Consider the following 27,268-nt stretch of genomic DNA (forward strand, 5'->3'; position numbering starts at 1 on the left):
GGCACACACGCCAAGAAAATAGTGTGCGCCACCGGCGAGTTGGGCCTAGCTGCGTCTCGTTTGGAATGACTAAATCCACCACCGCATCGTGGCGTTTACGGCATAGAGACAAAAATGAGGTGCCTTGGGCTAGGGTTACTAGTAGCCCTGGTGTTGCCTTCAAAGGAATACTCGAGCGCCAACTAGTTGTTCGTTTTTATTTTGGCAAAGTGCTACTAAAGTTATAATCTAGTTCGCCATATAGAATGTGACTTCCCGTAATTAATTTCAACGTCATGTTATTAAAAGTAAGTTTAAGACATTCCATTTCAAAAACTATGAGGTGGTGGCAAGGATATTGCTGATCATGTTAGGTAACCACTGACTCATCACGCTTACCGACATGGCTCGATTTGTAGTGAACACTAGCAATAGTCTATTCACCATCACACTGGCTAGTCGTCGAATTTCCATGTGGTGACGATGAAACCGAAGCGAATTCGGTCAGATAATACTCAAACCATATTTTATTTCATGGTAGTTTTTATCGGATTTAGAAAGCGACGCACGTGTGGATCCGGGGTAGGGAAACCAAAACATGTTGGCAATTGACATGCATGGTACAGTGACAGAGAGCGTCTGACTGGATACAATTACAATGAACGTATCAAGCAATAATTAACAATATCGCAAGAACAAGCGTATAGAACACGTCATCTACAACAGGTCAAACAAACATCTAGGAATAACAAACATCTAGGAATACAAAAACCAATATAAAAAACTAACTATGGCGTTCAACATTAGAACTATAAAAACTAATGAGCAGGTTTAAAACTAAGAGAGACATATATGGTCCATTGACTTGCAGTTACAAACATTTGGTCAATCAATTGGAAAAACTGTATACTTTTGGTCCATCTCCTAGATTTTGAACACTTGACTCCACCTTGACCAGTTGCTCCCCGAATTTTCCACGTCAAATGCCTTGATGGCATTAGGTTCCTCTCAGAAATGGTCACTGAACTCGAATTGTATACATCCGATTCCTCAATTATGCATCTTGGCATTGGGAGAGTAAATTTCTTAGGAAAAAACGTGCCACATGAAGTCAAAGCCAATCAAAACCTGAAGAGGCATTAAAAGTATTTGGTTTTGCCAACCAAGAGACCAAATTTATACCATTTGAGTTGAAGAACGGTTTATAGACTTCACTACCAATTGAGTGTCCAAAAATATACTTTTCTCTAAAATTAAACGTGATAAACACTCATAAACCCGTAACAAGGTCCAAAAAATCCATAACAAACACCTGTAATCTCTAGATCCGCACCATCTCACTCAGAGAAGGTAACATTCATGCACTGTAATTCATTAGTTGGATAATCATTTTAAAAAAACACCGATTAAACTACGGACACACACAGATTCACACACCACCACCAGGGTGAATAGAACTGTGGTGTATTTGCCCAACCAATATTTGAAAATACACTATTTTTTCCACCCAATATAGAAAATCTTGGTCCGCCACCGCATCCCACCACACGCCTACAGTAACTATATTTAGAAAGGCCAGCATAATCATATTTAGAAAATCATATTATCAAATAATACCATATCCTACCCATCGATTCAAATCGAGTTCTGTCTGGACATTAAAAACCTGATCATACCATACAAGCTAAATAGTAGTACTCCGCACCACTGTATTCGAAAACGGTTTCGATCGTAACCTTGGTCACTCTGACCCTTTGCAAAGCGGTGGTTGCGGGGCAGAGGAGACGTACGGGAGTAGAGGCGTACGTCTCATCGTCCCTTGACCAACATCTAGCTGGCAGCGTACGTACGATCGTTCCGATGATCTGGCCATGGAGAAAACGATGCAAAGGCAACAATGCAGCGAAACTTGAAGGAGGAGGAAATTAAGGCGGCCGTGCGCGATTTGGCGATCCAAAATCCGCCTCCAAGGCCCCAAAACATCCGGATCACGACAGCCCACGCTTATCTGGAATCAACAGCCCTACTCTCATCGACCAAGGAAAAGTACGTAACAAGAGAAGGAAGAATTGGGCTCGAGAACGGCCAGCCGGCGAGAAGCCTGCCTGAATCGTGTGGCTGGCGATCGCGTCGTCGCCACGTCGGCATGGGTCAGGGTTGGATCGACCTGTCGATCGATGCAACGTTGTTGTCCAGGCCAGCTAGCTGTTCTTCCTGGCCTACCTCGGGGCCTTGGCGCTTGCAAGTTGCAATTAGTTGTCGTCGCCGTCGTCTATTCGACGGGTCTACGTCTACGTATCGACGATGTATCGACGTCTCGCGCAAGAAACCGTATGCATGTACTCCTTCGTTCCTAAATACGTTTCAGCGACAAGTATTTAGTAACGGAAGGATTATTAGGTGTACTTGGTACTGTACTGCATAGCACCCGTACCGTAGAATCACGTTTAAGACGCGCGAATCAACCACGTACCACCCATGGGCAAATCGAATTGCCTATCCCATGGTTTTAACTGGCTTTGTCCGAAAATCTGGAATAAGCGGATACAAATTACTGTTGATTTGTATATACTGTACCCCCGCGTACGTACTGTTTGCTATGCTTTGGGATTTGGGTTTGGGTGCAGCGCATGCAGTGGTCCAGTTCTTTGCCACTTGAGCTATCCTAAACGTGCGACGACAGATGGTCACGGCGATTTCGTGTCGTGCCGCGCGTGGCGCAGCCGGACGGGCGGCATTTTCGTGCGAGACAACAACAACCAACGCAACACGCTGGAGTGTGAGTGCGTGCGTGCGTGCAGCCGAGGTTCACGGGGTTCTCGTGTTGCGTACGGACCAACCAACAGCTAAGCTGCTTGCCCGCCTGATTCGCTAAAATGCTACTGCCTCCGTTACTAAATGCCCAACGACAAGTATTTATGAACGAAAGGAGGTACTGCATGTCACCTCTCGCTGAGGATCCAAACTGAAAGCACGTTCACGTCGACCTAGCTGTGGCCCTGTGGTGTTGTGTGGTGTGTCCGTGTGTGATCTGGGATGGCAATTGGCAAAGCATGCTGGGTTACGGCGTGCTGAACTTGAGAGTACATGAATTGCTTTGAGCCTACCTGACGCGTTCAAGGAGAGCATACGAGACTAGATCCGAAACGAAGATAATCATTTCCCACCACCACATATGCCTTGGGCCTACGCCTCTTTGCATTTGCAAACCGCCCAGTTCCTTGGGTATTGGACATGCATGGATCCAGCTGGAGGGAGAGAGACAAGTATCTCACTCGCCCACTCTCTCCGTCTCATGGCCCTGATGCTGCACCGCCACGCTAGCTGCTACCACATTGACAATTTGACCAAGCTACACCACGGCAGCACGCACAAGCGCAACAAGTTTTGTGAGTCCTGCGCCGCCAGACTTTCGGGGATTCTATGATCTCATATATCCGACCCGCTGACAAAATAACTGGTGGCTACTTACTAAAAAAAAGAAAAAGCTGGTGGCTACGATCTCATCTGATCTGATCAGACGCCATGCTTGTACCCTTGTAGTACCACCGCTGCTTTTACTCTCGCCGACTGACTGACCGAAGCTTTACTGCGCACGCAATGTATATGTAATTCACAGTTTCAGTACTTGCTTCGCCCTCGGCATTCATGGTGCCGTTCAGTTCAGTTCAACCTGGAGCTCTCCTTTCTCCCAAGGTCTCGAGCAGTCGAGCGTTTTCCGTTTGTTGTGTGTGCAGTTTCATTCTTAGTTCGAAGGTGGTTCACCTTTCGGGCTTTCAGCCTGCAGTGTCCTTGCGAAGAAAAGGAAGAGCGGCGGATCTTCAGCTTTTGTTGCATTCTTCTCCTGCCTCTCTCGGATGTGTTCAGGTCTGTTTGGTACAAGTGGTCGCCCAGTAGATGCCTTGCCCCCTCTCCCCAAAAAAATGCGTAGTTGCATCTTTCTTTTACGTTTCTCATCCCGGATTACGGCGCCCAACTGCCCAAGTTACTGGTTCACCTTGAATACTGTGTTGGTATACTTATTTCAGAAGATTGAACTTCCGATCTTACACAAGTCTACGAGCTACGGAGTACCAATCACAACCTCGCGGTCTCACCTCGTCGGTCACCATGTCGAAGCAGTCATCCAACAGGAAAACCAAAGCACGGGAAAGAGGCTGATGCCAAAGAATCGCCTCCAGGTCATTCTCCTGATCGCCGTCAGTATCTGGCTCGTATACCAGCTTGGACAGGCCTGCAGCAAGCGACGGCCGGTTGCATTGGCCGTGGAGATCAATTGCGACAACCGTGTGGATGGCGAGCTGATACAGCGCCGCCGGCTGGGCAGGAAGGTAATCGTCGAACTCGCAGGCAATGCGTCTCAGAAGGACGCTCCGGGGATCAGTGGTCACGGCACCGTTTCCGGGAGGGAGTCCATGCCAGGCAAGGGCGCCAGGGAAGGCCAGAAGGACGAAGACGACGATGGCTTCTCCAGTTTTGATTATGCGATCTCCATGGCGAGAATGGTGCAGAGAGCAATGGATTGGACACAAGTGTTGGTCCGGCGATACCTTCTGTCGGAGTGCAGAAACGAGAGGGTGCTGCGTCTGCTGCCGTTGAAACGGTGACCGGTGCTGCAGACAGTAATGGCATGAATGCAGAGAGTAACAGCTCTAATGTCAATTCCGGCTTAACTATGAATTGATCTTCTGTTGTGTCGTTCAGTACCTCGTGATTGTGCGGACAACTTACATATTAAAGATGTCGCCCGTCACCGCATCCAGCTGATTAAATTGTTTTTCTTCTTGTCCTGATGGTCTCTCCGCATTCATGAGTATTATTACCGGACCAGCAGTAATACTTTTTTTGTGTGTGTGATAGGCCCAGTAATAATACTTGAACGCCAAGGTGCTATGGGCTTAAAAAGCATAACATGGTTCCGTCAGCACATAAGCACAAAACTACATTCCGCCGTAACAACAAAAACAAAAGAGAGGGTGAACATCGAAAGCATAAAGGAGAAAAATATATATGGGGAAAGAATTCCATTCAGAAAGCAGAAATACAAGGCATGGGAATGTGGTAACCACTGTTTTCTGAAACTGGGAAGACAACAATTGCTTTTGTATATGATCATTGATGTGAATAAAACAGAAGACACAACAGAGTCAAATCCTGATTGTCAACAAGAGTTTTGCCATTCTTATTTCTTGCAGCAAAATAGGAAGCACTGAAAACAGAGAACAATGGAACAACCAGAGTCATCAAGCACCGAGCGACTTCTGAAGGCGTGTGCTATTCAGTACTCAGTGGTCGTGCTTGACCTCAAACAGGCCATCAGGTCCTGCACAGTAAGATTGTACGACGTGTGAGAATGAGAACAATAAGACAATCGTCTGGTCAATATTAACCAAGCCCAAAAAATGACACCCATATAAACTGATTAGACAACTTTTTATGGTGTACAAGAACTACAGCATTCTGTCAACCTTTGTTTCAAGAATAAACATTCAACCAATATATACAAGTGATAGTTGAAATGCTCAAGCATTTCACAATGGTTCTAGCATGGACTTATGATCATCAATTATTCAACTGCAATTTCTACTAGTACTCCTGGATTCTGCTGCAGACAATTTCAAAGAGTTCGTGACAGAAAAATAAGATCACACTTATAGAAGAACACATGCTAGCCATGAGGAATTAGGTGAAATTAACCCTAATATCAAGAGAACAGTTCAGAAGTATTTTCTTTCTACGTTATTGTGTACCGTAGCAGATAGGAACTTAATAAGGCACACAATAATAGCAAGCAGTAGAACATATATAATTGGTGCATGTCAACTTGTCAACAATAAGCAGCACACAGGATTGCGTTAGCTATCTACATAAAAATAAATCACACAAGAAAAAGAGGATGTAGCAGAAGTTTGTAACTGTGTATACCTATTCACTAATGAACATGTAGAACATGATGAAAAAATAATCTATGTTCAACTTTTATCACAAAGCACGGTAAAATTGTAGTCAAACAGGTGCAAGGCGAGTGTTCCAGTTTACTACATATCTTAACTTGCTTATCTGTGTTCTGCTTGTTCATGTTTAACCAGGGGAGTTTCTAGGGTTTGGTTATGCTACACCCTGATGCCAGTGATGGTTGATTCATGTCATGGCAGGGCTTAAATTGCCACTTTCTGGTTTGCCAGCTTCTAAAGTTATGCAGTTCGGTATGGAAGTGTGAAATGATCGTTCCTTTATATGACAAATTCATAAAATAGCATAAGGTAGTACAATAAGAACTAGCAAAAACTGGGAGCACCAATCTAAAGGAATCTTGTTACAGAACAGTCATACGCGAAAGTCAACTTCTTAATACATGGCTGTGCAGTACAACAGATATTAAGGTTAGCGTCCGTTGTTTCAAGCAAATTCATCCTAAACCTTCAGGATTTCCAGGCTGGGCCATTATCATTATTTTATAGAACAGCACAGTAGAACACTACCCTAAACACTCCCCAAAGTGCTCAGAAGTCAGAACAGTCTAAGATGAAAAATTCTTCTATATTAAATAGAACAAGACAACTGATTGTAGCTATGTTTACATAGCTATATCCTTGGGTATTTCAGCGACTATCTATTGGACAACTTAATCCAACTACTCCAATCATAAAACACATCTTCCCATCAGGAAATGTGAAGCCTGACAATTAGATGCCATACTATAATCGAGTCATGCAGCCTCTCTTACTCGTCAAATGAAATGCAACTAACACATGTATCTGATAAATCACATCGCAGCCAATCAAATCAAGCCACTGTTAATAAAACTCACATCACGAGCAATCAAATTAAGGGGATCAATACAATAGCACACGATGAAATGAACAGTAGGGGATTAAAATCCATACCCCAGGGGAACTCCTTGTTGCGGATGTGCAGGTATGGGTATGGCTGCAACAGTTCGAAAAACAAAAGGCCACACATCAGATTCAGAGCAAGGCTACTCCGGACCGGAAATACGAGAAGTTCGAGATCTGACCGCCGGCTCGTCGAAGTGGGGGTGGCCCTTGGAGAGGTTCCACGCTGCGAGGAGGGTGCAGGTCACGATCCCCGCGTAGGTGATCTTCTCCCACTTGGCCGTCTCATCTGCGAGACACAATCGAATGCAAAATCGAAATCCACATCAAGAGCTGATCGATCGGGAACCACGGAAAAGGAGGAATGATTTGCGAGGTGGTGGTGTTGTACGCACAGGCGTCGTCGTGGACGGAGGAGGACATGCGGCGCCTCGCAGGGGCGGGGGCCTTGGCGCGCGCCGCCAGCGAGCGGAGGCCGGATCTCGCCGCCGCCGAAGCCATGGGTGGTGGTGCCGCTGGTTTTGGGGAACGGGAGGGCTGGTTCGTTCGTTTCGGGGTCTGGACTTGTCTGCGTGCGGGTAGGCTGACCTGGCCGTGCGTTCCTGTTCTTATTCTAACTTGCTCCGTATTTTGATGGGCTACTAGTGTTTCGGCCTTTCTCTTCAGGCCGTGGGCTGGATAGTAGTCTTGGACGGCCCAGTACACTCCCGCGCTGTTTGTGATTTGCAGCCGCTTCCTTTCCTACCCAACAGGCCTGCTCCGTAATGGTGGAGCCGCCTACCCGGGCCCTTGCGGCCTGCGTAAATTCGCCTGCCCGATTAGCGCGCAATTCTTTGTCCCCGTCTCAAGAAGTCTCAAAAAGGAAGAAGAAAGGCTTGTTATCTGGACGCTCGTTGCTTCTGGTCAAATAATGTGATTTTCTTAGCCTGATATATCCAAGGAAGGACTAAAGCATTTAAGCATCGTTCAGATTTCAGAGTCCACTCAAAGAAAAGAAAAGAAAAGAAAAGAGCAATCTCCCTCGCAAAAAGAAGAAAAAGAAAAGAGCAATCATTATTCAGGCAGACAAATCTGCACCGAGCATTGCTGCCGCTGTTCACGTCCTCTGTTATGGGCACTATCCTGACAGGCCCTAGTTTGTTAGGAGTAATATCTCAGTAGCTTTCACCATTAAATCTCTCCGAGCTCCTGCCTGCTATTCCACAGCTGTCTGGTCTCTCTCATGAGTTGATCAGATTGTGTTTCTGCATTCATGTTGCGCTGTCTCAGTTTCTCCTTGTAAAACAAGGCTCCAAGGCCCTACCGAGCTACCACGAGGGCATTTAATTTGTCCAATATCTAAAATTTTTCCCTTCGGAATCAAAACGAAATAGTCCTTCGGAATCAAGATGAACTGTGCAACCTAACGAGACGAGGAAAATCCATTGACAAAACAGAACAGGCTACCAGTAGCTATCCATGCCGATGCTCACCGTGCTGCTAACACTGACGACTTCTGATCAACAACTCCAGAAAACAAGTTCTAACATCCGTGCATGTCATCTCCCTCCAGATAGTCCATTGATTGTGCAAAGAAGCCGGAGGTTAGGTTGGCCGGCCGTTGTGAAGCAGTGAATTTAAGGCAGATGGAGATAACTGTTCCTTTCGACGTGCAAGCAGAGAAACCTGTTCTTATATGGCTGTACTTTTCAATTGCTCTGCCAGAGTGTTACAATCCATTTTCTATTAGTCCAACAGTTTAAAAATCCAAATAGGCTGGCACTCCTTGTACTGTAAAGTTTGAGCCCGATCTAGATCTAGTGTAGCTTACTTTATACTCCAAGTTATAAAAATCTGAGATAAGCTGGATAGTACTCTACGCTAAAGAACAGGTTTATAGCTCTGGCGCAACAATACTCACGAACATCCAAAACTCAACATATCAACAACGCATGATGTTCTAACACCAAATGTCATCTCCCTCCAGACAGTCCACTGATGGTGCCCATGGTCATCATGGTGGCCGACGCCGACGACGGATGCGACGCCGAAAAGACATACGAGTCGAACCCTTCGCCCTGCATCAGGGACAGCATGCTGAAGCTCATCTGCATCGGCGTCAGCTCGGGCAACGGCATGTCGCCTTCGAGGTACTGCACGACCTGCCGCATGCTGGGCCTGGCCCCGGGCAACGGGTGCGAGCAGAGCAAGCCCAGCTTCAGCGCCAGGGTCACCTCCTCGGCGTCGTAGTCGCCCTTAAGCCTGGCATCGACCGTCTCGAGAAGAGACCCCTTCTGCCAGTGCTCGAGCACCCAGTCCACGAGCATGAGCCGGCCGTCGTCCATGGCCTGCTCCACGGGCCTCCGCCCACAGGCCACTTCCAGGATAAACGCCCCGAAGGCGAACACGTCTGTGAGCGGCGAAGCCTTGCCGGTCCGTGCCAGCTCCGGCGCCAGGTACCCCATGGTGCCGACAACGTGCGTCGTCTGCGGGTCGGCGCCATGGTCGTATAACCTGGCAAGGCCGAAGTCGCCCAGCCGGCCGTTCATCTCGGCGTCCACGAGCACGTTGCTGGCCTTGACGTCCCTGTGGATGATCACCTGCTCGAAGTCCTCGTGGATGTAGAGCAGCCCGGACGCCACGCCCTTGATGATCTTGAACCTCTGCGCCCAGTCCAGCCTCGTCGTCCCGGAGGAGCTGCTGCCGTAGAGGTACTTGTCGAGGCTGCCGTTGGACATGTAGTCGTAGACGAGGAGCAGCTCGTTCTTCCTGCGGCAGTAGCCCAGCAGCTGCACGAGGTTCCGGTGCCGGAGCCGGCCGATGGTGACCACCTCGGCCACGAACTCCTTGATCCCCTGCCTCGACTCGTGGGACACTTTCTTCACGGCCACCTCCATCTTGGACTTCGGGAGCACGCCCTTGTGCACGCGCCCGAACCCGCCGAACCCCAGCAGCGTCTTGCTCTTGAACCCTTCCGTGGCCCGGAACAGGTCCTTGTAAGTGAACCTGTGCGGCCCGAACTCGGACTCCCAGTCTTCCCGGACCTCGGCGTACTTTGATCGCCTGCGGACGAGCAGAACCACGACGGTGACCACGGCGAGCACGAACGCCGCGGTCCCGATCGGGAGCACGATCTCTAGCACCCTGGACCGTGCTTTGGAGATCTCTACGGGTAGTCTGGGAAGCTTGCCGATGTCGATGGGCGGGGCAGGCCCGTCCATGGCGAAGCTCCAGCCGAGCACGTAGTGGCGCGACCTGACGGTGCCCGTGGACGACGAGAACCCGGCGTACGCTGCTGGCTCCACGAGCACGTCCGAGAGGTTGTGCTTGGCTGACACCAGCGGCCTCGAAGGCTTGGGCGTCCCGGATTTGACGTTCAGGGGAGCCAGGAACACGTTGATCTGGGTCGACTCGCTCTCGTAGTCCACCCACACCTGCATAACCTTGCTGCTGATGAGGAGCAGCTCGTGGAAGGCCCCGGTGTTATCGTCGTCGTAGTAGCCGGCGGGGTGCACGGCGATGGACTTGAGGCTGTTGACGTCGATACCGACATGGTTGTCGTTGGGGTCGTTGAACTCCTTGCTCTGGATGGTGTCGAGCTCGACGCCGAAGACGTGGTTGGTGGCGTTGCCTTCGTTGGCGCTGTTGAGGAGGCCCATGTACTGGCTGGGCAGCGCGCCCGTGAAGTTGTTGCTGTTGGCGAGGAAGAAGACGATGCCGTGGCCGCTGAGGTCGGAGTAAGGCGGGATGATGCCGAACACGAAGGACGCCGAGAAGGAGCGCACCCCGGCGCCCGGGGACCGGCGCAGGCGCAGCGGGGTCCGGTGGATCGCGTGGCCCGAGAGCTGCGCCGTGCCGTTGGTCAGCTCCAGGATGCCGCTCGGCTCGATCACCGCCGTGCCGTCCAGGGACAGGGAGGCGTTCGCGCCGCCGAAGCCGGAGTAGACGAACTGCTCGCCGTCGGCGCCATGGACGACGTTGGCGACGCCGGAGCCGAGGAAGAGGAGGAGAGCCGCGAGAAGGAAGAAGCGCGGGTTCTCCATGCGGGGTCGTGGGGATTGTGGTGTGCAGTGCAGTGTAGCCGCCCGGCGAGCTGCCAACGCGCCGTATATAATAATCTGCGGCTGGCAGATGGTACGGCTGCTATTCCGCGCGCGCTTGACTTGCTGCTGGGGTCTTCCTTGTTGTGCACACGGCTGAAGGCGAGCACGCATGCGTTTCGGCCGAGGCTGAGTTCTGAAGTGATTTAGAACGTGTCATTTTAATTACCACGCATCCCCTTGTCTGGTCCCAGGTCGGAAGTTTCTGATGAGTCCAAGGGTTTTGGTGCCGCGACGCACTGACGCGGACATGTGTGGAGAAACGGGCGGCGTAAACTGACGAGGAAGATCGAGACTGCTCTGTCCTCTGCAGTAGTTAAAAGGCCGGCGAGTTGGGATGTGATTGCTGTGGTAAAGTTGGGGAAAAGGCAGGTGAGGTCCATGTTTTGACCGAAGGATAATATAGATATTCTAAATCCTAGATCCTTCTTTATCCTAATAGACCTTTCCATGATGACACCAACATGGAGTACCCACTTGTCGTGCTTGGCTGGCGATTTTGGCATTTAACGGGGTATTCTAGATGCTGATTTCCAGTGGCTCGAAATTAATCGTCCGGAGAAGGAAGATTCCAGTGGCTCTTGTTCTTCCAGCCGAGTGCTACAGTCGTCGCCCGTCGGCGCTGGACCCGGGCCCGAGTTGACTGGCGACTCCGACCGGTCGACCGAGACCCGGCTGCGGCTGCTGGTGGCGTGGTGTGTATGCAGAGCTGGACTTTGGAGCTGCTGCGCCAGCGGCCGCTCCGTCCTCGTGCCAAGTCCGGGAGGCGCGCGGATACATGGGCCGTTTCCACCTACGGCCTGCCACGGATCAACGATTTTTCTGGCTGCCAAGAGCGTACAGTCCTGCCGCGAGCTAATAGGCCGTGAAGTCGTAGCCCACGCGCACGTAACTTTCGCGCGCTTCGATTACGGCCTATGTCGTGAAAAGGAGGCCCATTTGGTGTTAACAGTGGATGTTATCCAGGTGCCCGTGCCAAATAGCCTCCTTTTCACGAATGTCGGTGGTGGGGCGGTCGAGCTCGGGAGCAAGATGATACCGAGGACAAATCACGCGGGCCTGGCTGAGCCGAATCCGCATTTCCGTTCAGCCTGGCTGAGGCCTGAGGGGGGCCTTTTGCATGAACGGGACCAGGTCTAAATTACCATGCAGTTTGACGGTTTCACATATTGTCAGGGGAGCCGCCACGCACTGCCGTAGTCGCCGTCCAGGAGATTTTTGGTTCCCCTCGCCGCCGGCCGCCGCTTTGGCGTTGGGAGGTGGGGGAACCTCGGTTCCTTCTAAAATTATTCAGAAGTTTTTGCTTATATCGAATGTTTGGATCTGATTGGCAACGCCATGGCGGAAGGTGCGATGCCGTCACGAATAAAGGTATTCTGATTATTATTTTTTGTGGTGGTGCCTCAACGGGCTTTGCTGCGGAGCCAGAGATTTTTAATCCCCATGGATTTAGTGTACCCGATCTTGTGGATCTTGGGTTTGTGTACTCACAGATCCGTTTACACGTATCTGTTGAGTTTTTGTTAGTGTGTCATGGTGCTTTTGTTGGTTTTATGTTTTGTAATTTTGGAATACTTCTCTGGCGTTCTGATGAAGATCTTGCGGTTCAACGACCTGAACGTTTAGGGAATCATCCCCGGCCCAAATACGTTCAACGCTAATGGCTTCTCATCTTTTTGGATGAGCGACTTAAGGTGCTTTTCCAAACCTTTGAAGGTAGTCAAGTTCGTGCAGGGATACCAGCAATGATGTTGCTGCTACAGTCTGATTGCAATTTCTATGTTGAATCCTTTTTAGATTTTGACCAAGCTTATCATAAATATTAACATCTATTATTTCAAATGAATACACTATACACTATGAAAATCTACTGATCTTGATTGGGGACTATAAATGCTGGCTTTTTATATAAACTTCGTCAAATCTTGACAGTCAACAAAAAAAATATACGCCTTATATTTTGGAAAGGAGCAAGTACTCCGTATATCTTATTGACGGGTACAAAGTTTCTAAGAAAAATGTTGGTCCCAAGAGACAAGAGGTTCTGGCAAAATTTTAGTCCTTTAGATGTCGATTTTTTTTCCTGTAAACTCATTTAAACTTTCCAAAAATGACTGTCAACAAAGCGAGTAAGCATGATCTAACGACTTTACACCGGTCCAGAGCAGCAGGTGCGACGGATATGCCAGGGTGCAACGGCGAACACGCGCCCGACACGAGTACGTCACAGGCGCACGCCTGAACCAGCGGTGGCCAGTGAAGCGGACGAAGGAATCCTGTACGTATAACGTCATCAACCAGATCGCAGCCGTGCAGGTACAGCTGCTTACCTACCGCTACTGTTGAGCCGTGCAGCGCCTTGGGTCCTCCCACATCCGAAACTCCGAACAAACTTCACAAACAGTGCTATACCACACGTTCCTCTCCTGCGAGTGCGACGACCGTGTTCGCCAGGCAAAAGCAGTACATGGTTCCGCTCCCACGTTGCCGTCGCAGGACGCGCGACTACAGTGCGCAGGGCAGAACAAAAGCCTTCTACGACCGGCAACGACGTTTCCATTGGAAGTTTACAACGCTGCACAAGCTGCATACGGTTGGTTCTAATTAACCGTCGGCTCAGCTCATCGATCGCTGCCGCTATCTGGCACTGTGCGCGCACAGGCACAGCCCTCGATCTCTCCGCGGGGATGCCGTGTCGGTGTCCACGTTCAGGTGCACCATCATGCAACAAGTATATGCGATCCCGACTTTCCAATGAGAGGCCCTGGGTTCAGATGCTGTTTTGCAGCACTGTTCAGCACCGAGGGGAAAAGGAACACCACGGCCGGGCATAGGCAAAACAGTGTTTTTTGTTTGTCAATCTCTTCTTGAATTATATGCTGGGAAGGAACTGGCACGTACTACGTATGGTACATCTGATCTGACTTGACTTGTCATTAGCTCGCAAGCAAAATAATGTTTTCTTCACCAGTACTCCGGAAACGATCGATCGATGCACAAACGTATAGTACGTACAATATGCATCGATCTGATCTCGACCTCCATTTTAGTTACCCCAGATGACGGAATATATCACATGTATTCACTGAAGAAACCCCCAACCCATGCATGCTGCGTCTGCTGTCAACGGTCACGCACGCAGCCGGCGACGACACCACCATATATAGGGATCATTTGAGGCTTCAGGAACCCAGCCGGTACATGCCGTCCAACATGAACGGCGGCCGGTCCACCATGTACGGCGCGGCGGCGCCTCCGCCCGGCGGGTCGTGGTCGAAGCCGCCGCCGCCCATCATGGAGAACGGCATGTCCTCCGCCGCCGGCTTCCAGTGCCGCTTCCGCTGGTTGATGAACCAGTTGTTGATCTGCTTCTGGTCCAGCCCCGTCGACTCCGCCAGCGCGATCTTCTCCGTCTCCTGCATATCATACTATATATCAGGAACTGAAACCAACCGACGTCGATCTCGACGGTCCACGTGTACACATGGTGTTTAACGTACGTACGGATGGGTACGGCCACTTGCAGTGCAGCTCCCACCACTGCAGCAGCTTCTGCCTGGCCTCCTTGGGGAGCTTCCCTTTCTTCCTCCGCTTGCAGAACTCTTGCCGGAGGCTCCCCACGTAGCCGCCGTACTTGCGCAGAAGCTGGTGCTTGAGCTCCCTGTCCTCTGCGCTGGGGTCGATCTCTTCGGCGCAGCTCGTGTCCAGGTCATCCTCAGACGAGCCGGCACCTTCACAATTACTGTCTGCTGATGCCAGATAACAGTTAGATTAATGAAAGGTTAACTGATATTTGTTGTTTTTCATAAATCACAATCATCTACAGACTACAAGTGCACTCAGTACCTATTCAAGGTTTTCTATAAAGGCATTTGGACTAAACATTTGCAAACACTAGGCGACGCACTCAATTGTGTGCAAGTTTGCCATCTACCATGTAAGATAGAGAACACATAAAAAGGAGCAGGGAAGTAATTTATAACTTTTTTTTAGCAATTAATATACAACGTATATGCAAGTTTTTCACATCATATAGAAAAACAAATATCTAATTTTTTTCCCCGTAAATCTTAATCATCTACAACTGCACTCAGTACCTATGTAGCCAAAGGTTATATTCAGATGTCAAGTCTTGTTGAATGCTAATTATACACAGCAACAAAGCATTGCTCAAAAGAGATGTTTAGATGTCCCACATGAAAAATGAAGACATTTTGAGATGGCATATTACCTTGGTTACAGAGAGGACAGACAACTCTCAATGCTAACATGAGGTATTTTTACATTACCTCATGTTAGAATCTTCCAAAAATATGTAGGGAATTCCTTCATTTTCCTTCTAATTTCCTTTGTTCTAAAGAGATACAAATTTTGCACGCTGCGGTTGTTTTCATCAAAAAAGTATTCACAAAATTTATAAAGGGACCCCCAACAGGGCCACGTAGAAAATGTAAAGCCCATGCATCAGTGGTGAAGCTATCTTACATGTTATAATATACTGATAATCTATCGACTATATATTTATCAATCCATAAATCATATTTTGTAAATCAACTTAGGTCACAAAAGTGTTATTGTAAACCTAAGGCTTAGACAACCTGTGAACAAGGGTCCAAAATTGGAGAAATAAGAAGCCTCCTCAGACTACAATGAAATAATTAATCCCACATTATTTTCCCCTCCTAATATAAGGATCAACATTTTGACCTGATATGAAGAGGACAATTTTGTTCTGTATTCACAGCATTATTCAGTAAAATATCCAACAGAAAATAGTAAGTTCTCCCCTTAAAAAAAAAAGAGAAGCAAGTTCTTATTTCTCCAGCACACACAAAAATGGGAACATGAAATCTTTGTACAAACAGAATGTTTCTTCACAAAGGAGACATCAGACAAGTAATAATTACAGGTCAGGGACTTTCAGAAACCAGATTCTCCGGAATAAATACACACAGCTAGCAAAAATACTTTGAAATTTGTTATGTATTCTTTCTCACAAGGAATTGAAGAGCCTCTCCCTGTCACCCCATGCACTCGATCAGACAAAGAGACAGAGTGCACAGTGTAGTAACAGTGCACATCCATCTCGTACAGTGAGGCAACTTATTGAGCACCGTAATACTCGCGGAGACACACAATATTGCTACGGCCCCACCGCTCATCCACCGCCACTACTTACAGGTTTGTTGGTGTTGCATGCCAATTGAATTAATCACTATGTCCACAGAATAACACTTGCGGTTATTATTAGTGTAGTACTAGTTGTGAACATTAACCATCTATCCGATGTAACCTCTTTGTACAAGCACAGATGCACTGGACGCCAATACTGAACTGGACACTAATTAGCTTGGCATGGTGTTTCTTTCTGGGCTAAACAGACCTAAAAGTGTGGAAGACATCGATCAGAAATGGAAACCAAACAACAAGCACGAATTTTACTTTTTGAGCAAGGAATTGAAGATAGAGATAAATTGCCTTGACGCATTACTGTAAGCAAGTTGGCAGTACTAACATAAACTCCTTACCTAAACTAAAAATTGTACTCCGATCTTGGTTAACTAGCTATGAAAAGTTGGCTAAATTAAGATAACAAATCGAGAGGTGTAAATAAGAAACTGGAGCTCACTGTGGCCTCGTGATGCTTATTGGAGTACTAATACATAAAGCAGTACTAAAACATGCTGATGTGTGCACTGGTAATTGCTAAGCATTAATTATTAGACGAGCCGTGTTACTGGTGCAGTAGTAAACGCATGCAAACCTTATCCCCTCCCCCGAATAAACAAAGCACCAAAGCTAGCAACCGTGGCAGGATTGCAGGAACAGCATGGATCCAAAAGAGGGGAAAAGGTACATGGCTATGGCTCCCGCATGCACAAATCGAACACCATTTCCCAATGCGGCAAGCCAGACATTTTTTTTTACCTGTGATGGAATCGAGCTGTGTCTCGACGCTCCTGAAGAACTCGGTGGCCTCCCAGATCGGCCGCGCCAGCTCCTCCCGGTACTTGGCCAGCATGTTGCAGTAAGCCTCCTGCACGTACGCACATGAGATTAATCAACAGATTAAACGAGCCGTATATGAGATTAATTAGTACTACATCACATGCACCGTCTCCGGCCGTCCGTGCAATATAATGTGTTAAAAGGACTGAAGGACGAACCATGAACTGGTCGAGCTCCGGGTCGACACGCGGCGGCTCGCGGTGCCGCCTGCGTTCCGCGGCGGCGTCCAGCTGCTTCGCCGCCACGGCCGAGAGCCGGTCCAGCACGTCCGGCGGGGCGCCGACCTAAGAGAAACAACAAAGCATATGCACGGTTCAGCACATGGCGTTACCTACGCTGCTGCGCATGTTCTGCAGTGACCTAATTAAATGAACTAAACACGATCCTGTGCATGGGGGATTGCTGGGCTCCGATATACCTTGTGGCAGTCTAGGTAGGAGGCGAGGAGAGGCGAGTACAGCGGGTGCGCCATGATCTTGGCCTTGACGGCCTCCGCGTCCGGCCCCGGCGAGATCTCCCCGTCCTTATGGTGGCCGCGCTGTGGCGTCGACGGCGGCGGATTGGACAGCAACTGGTGCAACGCGAGCCGGGATCCATGGTGCTCGGCGCCGCCGCCGGCCGGTGGAATCAGCTCGGGCGACGAGGCCGCGGCGCGCAGCGGGAGGTGCAAGAAGGACGCCATGGAGCCGGCGCTGCTGCTGCTGCTCCCCCCTCCTCCTCCAAGTTCCCGGAATCTCTCCATGGCGGCGATCAAAGAAGAGACCGCTGGCCAAGAAAGAAACCCTAAGAAAGGAAGGGGAGATTGACGTCTCCTGGAGAAAAGAAGAGGCGGAGATAGATATTTGGGACGGACGGGAAGAAGGTGGGGAGGAGGAGGAGGAAGAAGAGGTGAATGATGAGTGTGCGTGGGCGACTGGTGGGCTGGCTTTGTTCCCATGTCAAATCACGAGTAAAGAGAGCGATCGAAGGAAGCCGTGTAGTTGCGTTGCTGTTGCCGCTGCTGTTGCAAGCCCCGCGCCGCTCGCTGCTGTTCACGACGCAAAGCTAGCTCACGCCGCGCGCGGACAAGGGAAGGGGATTAGATTGATAGAATAGCCGGACTCCGTACGTACCACGCGCCGACCTGAGGCTCCGATGGAGTGTACATGGCACATGCATCTGGATGATCTCACATCATTTTAATTTTTCTAGCTTCTCTTGCCTGTACACGTGGATGCATGTAGGGGTGGGGTATTTCCTGGGCGAATCCTTTTCAGGTTTCTCTGTGGGGTGCATGGCGCGTTGGTAGGCTCTGAAGTCTGAACTGAACTGAAAGATGGATGGATCGAGCGTGCAGTCAGAGTGGCCGGTGACTTGTTTTCATCTGCCAGCAGTACCATGCGTCACATAATGGGACGGTACCAAGAAGTGGCAGGGTTATTACAGTTGCGGTGTGACCGGCATGCAGGTCGTCGTCTATCTCCCCGTCTAATCCTGCTTGGTCCCTCTTCCATGTGTTGAGCTATAGTGTTCCTTTTTCACTAGGATGGAAAGATTCTTGGAAAAGTGGCATGCCGCTACTTCGTCTACATGCAGCTGCCCTGTCACTCTCCCCAGCTCTATGTTCATTAAATTATATACCCCCTTCCGAGATTTTTTAATTTTGTCCTAAGTTTTTTAAAAACTCTAAATTAGTATTCTTCAAACCTATCCTGGTATATATTTTCAAGGTATACATATTTGATATTGTAGATATTAGTACATTTGTCTATAAACTTGATCAAACTTGACTCCCGACAAAGTCAGGACATCTTATATCTACGAACAAAGGCAGTATATCCATATGAAAAAATGCAAAAGAGGAACCCGTTTTCAAGTTCAGTCAAAATTGATCTTGTACAAAAGTTTAACCAAATTTAATCATTTTCTTTCCATCGCCCCTGCTATGATAAGATCGGCTAGGTCAGCTCATACATCACTTTGTTGAAAAAACATAGCATCTTCATAAGCAATATGACGAACCAGAGGTTAGTGCTAGACAGACTGGTCTTAAATCCTCAGCGCCATTCCGTTTGCCGCTTAGCTTACACGGCTCGGCACCACATGCTATATTTGGTGCTGAACACCAGATCCATATTTTCCTCGTGAAAACACCAAAAAAAAACCAGCGGCATGATGTATGATGCTAACCTAGCTAATCTCAACGTTGAAAACACTAAAAAAAAAGTCATTCGGTTAAAGTTTTGTACCAGGGTCATTAGGGAATATGTCTATTTTCACACGATTCGGTCATTCTAGACTAGTAAATATCACACATCTCAACATTTGAAGTTTCAAAACTGGATAAATTTGATTCATAACTTAAAACTTTTGAAAGCAGAAATAATGATGACACACCGGTGATTCTGAGATGAGACAACCACTAATGCACAAAAATGCCCCAATAATATGGAAAAACGCGAGTAAAACTGCAAACACATCTTAATTTTTGAGGGCAAACAAATAATCATAAAATGTTGTGAATAAAAGAATCAAAACCAAGAAAAATAGAAAAGGAAAAAAAAAGTAGAGAACCTATAAACATGAATTACTAAAATGACTTGATAAAAATCCTAGAAGTATATTATGCAAAAATTGAGTTTTCTGTTTTGTTACAAATATTGTTTGAAAATCTAGACAATCACAACATTCTACCTAAAATATTTACATTTTTCTCCAAATTTAGAAAAACAATACTTACGGTTTCCCCTTGTCCTAACTTTTTTCGGGGTAAAAAACATGGTTTCAATATATTATTATTTCTTAACACTTCTATTATTTTTACATTTTCCTTAAATTTAGATAAGACTGTAGTTTTCTAAGAACAAGTTTTGCCTCGACGTGGAAAACCCGATCATGTCAATGATCATGCCGCTTTGACTTAGTCTATGAACCAAATTTATTTGCTTTCCTCCAAGATGTTTAGTTTGTGAAGTTGAGGGGTCAAAAACGAAACATGCCAAAAGTTTAGAGAACAAAAAAGGACATTAGCTTATCTTATTTATATAAGATATGTATATCTTATTAGAAAAAAAAAACTCCCAACAATCAGCAAAAACACTAATATAATTTCTCAATCAAACTTGACGTTATTACTTAAATACAAATATTGTAAACAAGAACACAATAATAAATAACTATTATATTTCTCGCCACACACGCGCCCAAACGTGTGATATTTACAACATATATTAACTTGATGGAATGGATATGCCAGAATATGAAGAGTTACGTTTCATACATAATATGAAGTGCACTGTCATTTTCTTACAAACAGAACTATATTCGCCCAAATGTATTTTAAAATTCAAGTAACAGAAGTATTCAAATTCTGTAATCATCTACACTTATATATCATCTCCATCGTTCTGCTAAGCAAAGCACCTAAACTAGAGCGCTCTCCACGCAGCCTCGAACACAAGGAGAGAGAGGAGCCCGTGTTTTCTGCTCGTCCTGTCAAATCTGTCTCGAAAGATGGGCTACTAGAGTTAGCGACGTTCAGTTCGATCAAGCTGTGCAGGCACAGGCACAGGCACATGATCTAGCGTAGCAGGCAATGCCTTGGGCTTGCAGTACAGATGAATTTCATTGGATTTGTTCTTCCATTTCAACAAATCCAATGAAATTCACAGCAAAATACACAGGAAAGTTTTTTTTTTGACACGATAATGATTTGATGATTTCGAGATCCATGCAGTACGAACCATTGCTATCTGAGTACCAGTTTACCACCCAACAGTAGCTGTTTATAGCTCATAAGTTGCCGAATTCTTATTGGCGTACAACCTAGCGTACGTACGTTCATAAGTGTCCTGTAGTTATCAGCTAAAAAGGTCTCTAGATGTTGTGGACTTCAATAATCAAGTTGGTCTACAACTCTATACATAATTTCGTTCTGATATCTTTTGGAAATACGATGGTCAAAGAATCTTATCGAACAGTAAGGATGGGACTTAAAGCTTCGCCGCCTATCATGTCATCTCGTGTACCCCTAGGCTGGCTATAGGGCTGATGCTACGTCGGCTCACACATCGATCGGCTAGCTGTTGTAGGTACGTACGAGTACGTATTCTTCGGCTTGCTCTGCTAGCTAGTGCAATTTTATGCGGCTTTGTCAACTGTGCCCTGCTATGCGATCAGCGCCAATACGTGTACACATAATGGTCGCTACAAAATAATGAACTGCTACTGCGACTAATAAGTAACAGCACTGCTATCCTTATGTGCATACACCTCTTTGGCATCTCTTCTAGTAATAGATTTCCCCTTGAGAAAGACCGTACATTAAAAATGAGATTTATTTGTATCGATTTCCCGGCGGAGGGTTACAGTGACCATGCTTGGGTTGTCGCCTGTCTTTCTCAGGTGCAAAACTTTTCACAAGTTTATATCTAACACATTTGATTTTTTTTAGCATAACACATTTGATAGGAAAATCTCCTGATTCTTAGTTGAAATGTTAGCCCACAGTGCAAAATTTTCTTGTTGGCCCAGCTGTTGCCATGGGCACCACAGAGTGGGCCGGTTCAAGCCGTTGTGGGCCACGAGCAATCAGCCCTCTCTACAATTGTTGTCATGGTCTCCGGTAGGTCATGCATTTCAAAGGTACACGTCCGTATACATCCACCCATCCCCATCTACTGCTACGGACGCCCCATAAAAATGAAAAAAAAATCTACTGCTACGGACAATTTTGCCTTGTCCCGTCATTTCACCTTGGCTACCTCACATCCGATCTGTCGGCGCTCTCTTGCTGACCACCTCGCCGCGTCAGCTGATCCCTCCATGGTGAGATTTTCGTTCTTATTTTTAGCTTTCTTTCTTCCGATGTTTCTCTGCTCCCAGTATTACCTTTGTCTTAGGGATTCAAACAAAATGTCAACACTTAACTTATTTGTCTCAGTGTTCCTCTGCTCCCAATTGTTCAACAAGAGGTGGAAGAAGGTTGAATCTGGGGAGCCCTATTCTTCCACCTCTTCCGAAACAATGGGGAGCACATGATCACTGAGACAGACAAGCGAAGTAGGGGGAGTTATACTACGAGCAAAGAAACTCTGGACAAATAAAGTGGAAAACACGAAATCTCGCAACGGAGGAATTGACAGACACAACGAAGGGGTCAGGAAGCAAGAGAGCATCGGCTAATCGGAGGCGAAGCGATGAAGGTGAGGCGACGGGACTAGCGGAGGTAAAACTGTTATTGTTAATGTCCTAGCGGTAGGGAACAAGATGAGGCAGGTGCAAGCCGCGTGAGCACAACCACAAAAACACCAACTGGCCACCGTTATGACTATCGTGATGACAACAAGCGAAGGAGGAGCGACACTAGCTCTCATGGTGAAGAAATCAAAGGATGACAGAAGCGATTGCAGGCTTGTTGAATCTCGCAATCCTCTAACCTCTTTATTCTTCACTGATGTAGGGGCCTTCTTGCTCTTGTTAGGGCAAGCGTAAACTACGGATGCAGCTTCAATGAAGTACAACGCAGTCCCTAACGCGTGGGTCTGGCTTGACGTGTTAGTGACTGTTAAGTTGCCAATAAATCAAATGTGTGATATTTATTGATATGATTAGATATACTCCCTCCATTTCACAAAGGTTGACGTATTTTGTTTCGTTAGGACAAAGCTTTGACCGATGAAAACTCCATTGATATGTGTTTTTCATATATGAAATTTATATCGACGGATTCGTCTTTAAAAGTTCTTTCTAATGATCATGGTTTCGTATCATATAACTTACGTATTGATAGAGTATTTCTTGATTAAAGATTTGTCTTAACGAAACAAAATACGCCAAGCTTTGTGAAAAGGAAGGAGTACATACCTTCCAAACAGGTGCCTTTATTACGAGACAACAACTGCTGGCGGTTGTTCTACCATCGAATTATCACACTTCAGTTTGTTCTAGAGGGTTAACTACTAATGACACCGTCATCAACGGCTCTTTAATGCAGCTTAAGAGAGTGGTAGAACGAATAGATGGGGTACTGGGTACTGACCGCTGAGCCGTTGATCCGTGTACGCGCGCGAATCGCGGGGGTTTGAGCTTGGCGCTTGGTCCGTGTACGCCGCACGGCTTTGTGCGCAGGCCCATGCAACTGTCAGAATCATTGCTCCTGTGACCCACCTCCAGCCTCAGCGCCGCGCCCAGGCCCCGACCTCAGACCATCGCTTCGATCAGGTCTTCCTCCGAAACCCACTATTTTGTAGCAAGAACCGAGTGTTGTTAAAGTGTAAAGCAATAATCATCTACCGTTCTTTACTTCTTTTCATAGGCACATAATCGTTGCTACCTGTCTTGCCGTCGATGCTGAGATATGAAGGATGATGTTCTGCTCGTAGTATACCTGCATGTATAAATGGACCGATACAACCACTTGCTGAGATATCAAGGATTATGTGACTCTTGCTTACAAGAAAACAATAGAAGCACTGACTGGGATCGCTCTTCCTACTCTGGTAGCACAAACATTCGGCTTAGGACCAAATTATGTTAGTAGTAGATTCCAGTAGCAGTTGGGCCTTCAAATGTTGCCACTGGCCAGAGTAGCAGAGGTCAGGCCATGGATAATACCAGCCCAAGGTCCTGGGAGTGTATCTTAATTATATGGGCCACATCAACCTCGGCCCTCGAAGTCATTTTTCTACCATAAAGCTTCACTGGTGCAAGACTGATTCCATTTTCCACCGCGCTTCCACCGAGCAATTTCACCTGTCAAATAAGATAGCCAACTAACTGACAAACTTGGTCTAATCACACTCGCCAGCCATTCAATTTGCTTTTAGAGTTTCGCCATTCCAGGTTACTTTCACATAGATTCTGATTTTGAGTGATGGTTAATATATACATACTTTTCTGCCATTCATTCAATGTCATTGTCTCGTGTGCGGAGTTACTTCAGTTAGACTTCTGCTATCATACCAAGAGACGTCCTTTAACCTCTCACGTGAATGACACCATGAGAAACCAAATCTTCAAATCAAGAGTTTAAAAAATAATACAGAAATTTCAATGGTAAAGTGGGCAGGCACGACCCTACACACAGGTTCTCAATTTGTCTGGCTGCAGTTTCAGGATACCATCTTGCATCACGCTACGGTAATCTGATATATGCAGAGATATTTACTGCCAAGCAACATGATGATGTGCCACTGTTTAATCACAGGATGTGTATGACCCATGATGAGCAATAGAAAACAAGATTAAGTAGCCTTATTTAGGTTGCGATTTTCAAATAACTACAGTAATCCATACGATTATTACGAATTCCAATATTTTGACCTTTGCAAAATAAAAATCCTTGTAAGAACACGGCTCAAACCGTGAAATCTAAAATCTGGACACAGACTCCAAGTAGAAGGAACCTACAATAAGAACGCATATACCACTACCACCAAATAAAATCTACCATGATAAAAGCCAGCCTATCCGGTTCAAAAGAAGATAAAAGCCAGCCTACATCACAATACCACTGACAGTGACAGAAGAGACCCAGGGGGTCAAGAAGTGACAAATGCTAGGTTTGTCTATCCTGTGACCTGTGACTCTGAGTATATTTCAAAGCACTCTAAAATCAAGCAAATTCTTTGACTTAAGTTCTCCGCAAGTGAGCTTAATCCAGGCACATAAAAATGAAGGTGAATATGACAGACTGCTTACATGGTAGTCCGTGAGGCGTGCGCATCCATCAAAGGCAATTACACATCAAATAGCTCCAAGGAGGCAGTATGAATACAGGACTGCTGCCAGCAGGATTCAGAGAACATGCAGTCTGAAGATCGGATCACGTTTATAAATTATTGCATAATGTATATACTAAATTAGGACATCAAAACAGTCATACATGGAATGAATGGAACATGAAGATAAAATAGCATCTGATATAGCACAGATAATACGGTGTTGTGGTTGTCAGCTTGTCGCTAGTGTGCCAACTGATTATGCTTTTGGTACCACCCTCCATCAGTCCATCAGAAATGGGAAATATTTACCAGTATTTACAGTATCCATATTTGGAGATGTCGGATGTACAGTTAGGGCGTTATTTCTGAGAATGTCATTTCACTCTGTACCGTTCCTTCTCACCGGAAGGTAAGTTTGCATTCTCAAAAACAAATTAGTACGGAGCTCAAATAATAGAATATATACAGGTGAACTATGTCCATATGAGAAACATGGCATGAACCCATGGAACCAGACAAGCAAAGAAGACTTCACTAAAGTTCCTACGGTGCACCAAGACCAAGTTCAAGGATGAGGCCTGCAGCAACTGCTGATGGACGCATGATGGAGATTCTAATCCAAGGGAAACAACAATTAGAAAGAAAGCAAACCCAGATCACACCACCACAAATTAAACAATATTTTATTACCATCGCACGCAGGACGCAGCCACCTTTTCCCATGTCAATAATACACCTCGCCTATCTTGCCTGCCTTTTGAGCACATAAACCCACCGCCCTCACCATCATCATGCCTAACCAAGTTTAGGCCCTAATTATCAACGCCTCTTCCCGTCCCCCTCACAGGAGAACCCCAAAGCTAGAAGAGGAGGAAAGATAGCGCCATGGGGAGAGCTCCGTGCTGCGACAAGGCGAGCGTGAAGAAGGGCCCATGGTCGCCGGAAGAGGACGCCACGCTCAAGTCCTACATCGAGCAGAACGGCACCGGAGGCAACTGGATCGCGCTGCCGCAGAAGATCGGTATGTGTTCATCACAACTGCCATGCACGATATAGCGATGCAGCCAGTAGCAGTATTACTCAATAGATGGAAGCTAATTAAGTTGGCTTGTGCAGGGCTCAAGAGGTGTGGAAAGAGCTGCCGCCTCCGTTGGCTCAACTACCTCCGGCCGAACATCAGGCATGGTGGATTCTCGGAGGAGGAGGACAGGATCATCCTTAGCCTCTACATCAGCATAGGCAGCAGGTACTGATTCAGTCAGTCTCACCCGTATTGTCATCTCTTTGATCAACTCAACTGAGGGTTATCTAGCTGCTTACCTGGTAGGGAGGCACATGGGTGTGGTGCAATCTATTACCTATGATCTAAATTCTAAACAGACCATGCATGCTGTGGGCGTAGGTGGTCGATAATAGCGGCACAGCTGCCGGGGAGGACAGACAATGACATCAAGAACTACTGGAACACAAGGCTCAAGAAGAAGCTCTTCGGCAAGCAGTCGCGCAAGGACCAGAGGCAGCAGCACTTTGCACGCCAGGGAGCCAATGGCGGGCAGAAGGAAGAAGTAAGCAGGGATGCAGCCGGAACAAATGGCCTTGCTGCTGGTGCTTACAATTGGCACCAGCACGCCATGGCCATGGCCATGCCGGTGCGTCCTATGTCTGGTTCAATGGTGGAAGGCAATCGTATCGGAGAAGAAGTTGACGAGTCAATCCGAAAGCTTCTGTTTAAGCTAGGAGGAAGCCCTTTCATGTCCCTGCCGCCTCCACCAGTGTATGGGGAAACGCCAAGCTTCGTGCCGCCATCAGTTCACACGACTCCGCCCAGCGAAGGTGGCATCCAATGTTCCAGCATACTACCCGCGCTGGAGCTTGATGAGAGCTTCCACTTCAACCAGATCAAGCTGGACGGCCTCGATTGCTTCTTCGGCATGGGCGACCAGAACATGAGGTGGAATGAGGTGAGCCCCTTGGTTTGCCCTAACAATACTGTAGCATCCAGTTCCCAAGGGATCCAGCAGTACTGCCTTGTTGAGGAGCCGGTTGACCTTGGGATGCAGTAGGGAACTAGCTATTGGTCTGTGTTCTCATGTACATGCATGATTGTGGTGTAAATTTGTAGCATTCATGGGGAATGGTGAAAGATGAGAGCATTGAATGAAGAAAAATAAGATCTCTCCCCACTCCTAGATGAGAGATGCCTTGTTTTCAGGTATCTTTATGTGAGTCTTGTCTTGGAATGTTTTTTTCCCAGTAGTGGGCTTACTGCCTTACGGATTATATATGTTACTTCGGCTGGTCTGTGTCTGGGATTTGTTTGTGTTCCATACAGCATAGAAATTTACTTGCATCTTGTGCACGGTTTGCCTAATTTTGGTCAAAAAGTCATGGTCTATGCTTTCATGCGATAATAAGGCATGTCTACAACGTCCCCCCTACCCTAAATTTTGGTTGCAAAGTTAAGAGAACCAACGTATAAAAGTGCTAACAATCATACCTAATACATACTACCTCCGTTTTGCACTAAAACCACGACAAGTATTTAGTAACGGAGGGAGTACTTCAGGTCCGTGACATACATGGACAGAAATCTCTGCTTGTCTGAAATGTCAAGGCCAGCTCTCCGTAATGTAAAAGAAGCATTTTTTGTCCAGCACTCTAC

General features: G+C 47.0%; 4 protein-coding genes and 1 long non-coding RNA gene across 8 annotated transcripts; 2 read left to right on the forward strand and 3 right to left on the reverse strand.

Moving 5' to 3' along the window:
• Positions 1–3,791: 3,791 nt before the first annotated feature.
• On the forward strand, positions 3,792–5,159 carry LOC104581876. Its single transcript, XR_002962529.1, has 2 exons — positions 3,792–3,846; positions 4,008–5,159. It is a non-coding gene; the product is annotated as an uncharacterized LOC104581876 (long non-coding RNA).
• Positions 4,966–7,411, reverse strand: LOC104581877 (cytochrome c oxidase subunit 6a, mitochondrial). Its single transcript, XM_010230894.3, has 4 exons — positions 7,211–7,411; positions 6,998–7,104; positions 6,867–6,909; positions 4,966–5,302 (listed from the first exon to the last, which is right to left on the reverse strand). Exons 1-4 carry the CDS (start codon positions 7,314–7,316, stop codon positions 5,265–5,267), a joined length of 294 nt encoding a protein of 97 aa, XP_010229196.1. The 5' UTR covers positions 7,317–7,411; the 3' UTR covers positions 4,966–5,264.
• Positions 7,412–8,469: 1,058 nt separating this feature from the next.
• LOC100837212 (L-type lectin-domain containing receptor kinase IV.1) lies at positions 8,470–11,022 on the reverse strand. The gene has a single exon (XM_014896409.2). It carries the CDS (start codon positions 11,006–11,008, stop codon positions 8,768–8,770), a length of 2,241 nt encoding a protein of 746 aa, XP_014751895.1. The 5' UTR covers positions 11,009–11,022; the 3' UTR covers positions 8,470–8,767.
• Positions 11,023–13,799: 2,777 nt separating this feature from the next.
• LOC100832589 (homeobox protein rough sheath 1) lies at positions 13,800–17,865 on the reverse strand. Of its 4 annotated transcripts, none has more exons than XM_014896410.2 (5): positions 17,322–17,865; positions 17,062–17,187; positions 16,823–16,931; positions 14,395–14,643; positions 13,800–14,310 (listed from the first exon to the last, which is right to left on the reverse strand). In XM_014896410.2, the coding sequence occupies exons 1-5, from the start codon at positions 17,838–17,840 to the stop codon at positions 14,018–14,020; spliced, it is 1,296 nt and encodes a 431-aa protein (XP_014751896.2). In that variant the 5' UTR covers positions 17,841–17,865; the 3' UTR covers positions 13,800–14,017. The 4 variants fall into 4 exon arrangements, with proteins under 4 accessions (XP_014751896.2, XP_014751897.2, XP_014751898.2 ...); XM_014896411.2 differs by having other exon boundaries at positions 14,395–14,640; positions 17,322–17,856; XM_014896412.2 differs by having other exon boundaries at positions 14,399–14,643; positions 17,322–17,850.
• A 7,506-nt stretch (positions 17,866–25,371) lies between these two features.
• LOC100834958 (transcription factor MYB4) lies at positions 25,372–26,913 on the forward strand. Its single transcript, XM_003558704.4, has 3 exons — positions 25,372–25,627; positions 25,723–25,852; positions 26,009–26,913. The coding sequence occupies exons 1-3, from the start codon at positions 25,492–25,494 to the stop codon at positions 26,667–26,669; spliced, it is 927 nt and encodes a 308-aa protein (XP_003558752.1). The 5' UTR covers positions 25,372–25,491; the 3' UTR covers positions 26,670–26,913.
• Positions 26,914–27,268: the final 355 nt, after the last annotated feature.

The sequence above is a fragment of the Brachypodium distachyon genome, chromosome 1, assembly GCF_000005505.3.
Source record: "Brachypodium distachyon strain Bd21 chromosome 1, Brachypodium_distachyon_v3.0, whole genome shotgun sequence".
NCBI classification, from domain to species: Eukaryota; Viridiplantae; Streptophyta; class Magnoliopsida; order Poales; family Poaceae; genus Brachypodium; species Brachypodium distachyon.

What these genes read in the sequence shown, in the direction of transcription:
- LOC104581877 (XM_010230894.3), bottom strand. Translation starts at nt 7,316, where the DNA reads ATGGCTTCGGCGGCGGCGAGATCCGGCCTCCGCTCGCTGGCGGCGCGC. An exon ending in CTCCGTCCACGACGACGCCT is followed by an intron (nt 7,105 to 7,210) that starts GTGCGTACAACA and finishes TGTGTCTCGCAG; the next exon opens with ATGAGACGGCCAAGTGGGAG. An exon ending in CCCACTTCGACGAGCCGGCG is followed by an intron (nt 6,910 to 6,997) that starts GTCAGATCTCGA and finishes GAACTGTTGCAG; the next exon opens with CCATACCCATACCTGCACAT.
- LOC100837212 (XM_014896409.2), bottom strand. Translation starts at nt 11,008, where the DNA reads ATGCGTGCTCGCCTTCAGCCGTGTGCACAACAAGGAAGACCCCAGCAG.
- LOC100832589 (XM_014896410.2), bottom strand. Translation starts at nt 17,840, where the DNA reads ATGGGAACAAAGCCAGCCCACCAGTCGCCCACGCACACTCATCATTCA. An exon ending in CGGAGCTCGACCAGTTCATG is followed by an intron (nt 16,932 to 17,061) that starts GTTCGTCCTTCA and finishes GCGTACGTGCAG; the next exon opens with GAGGCTTACTGCAACATGCT. An exon ending in GTGGCCGTACCCATCCGTAC is followed by an intron (nt 14,311 to 14,394) that starts GTACGTTAAACA and finishes TATGATATGCAG; the next exon opens with GAGACGGAGAAGATCGCGCT.
- LOC100834958 (XM_003558704.4), top strand. Translation starts at nt 25,492, where the DNA reads ATGGGGAGAGCTCCGTGCTGCGACAAGGCGAGCGTGAAGAAGGGCCCA. An exon ending in CGCGCTGCCGCAGAAGATCG is followed by an intron (nt 25,628 to 25,722) that starts GTATGTGTTCAT and finishes TGGCTTGTGCAG; the next exon opens with GGCTCAAGAGGTGTGGAAAG. An exon ending in TACATCAGCATAGGCAGCAG is followed by an intron (nt 25,853 to 26,008) that starts GTACTGATTCAG and finishes CTGTGGGCGTAG; the next exon opens with GTGGTCGATAATAGCGGCAC.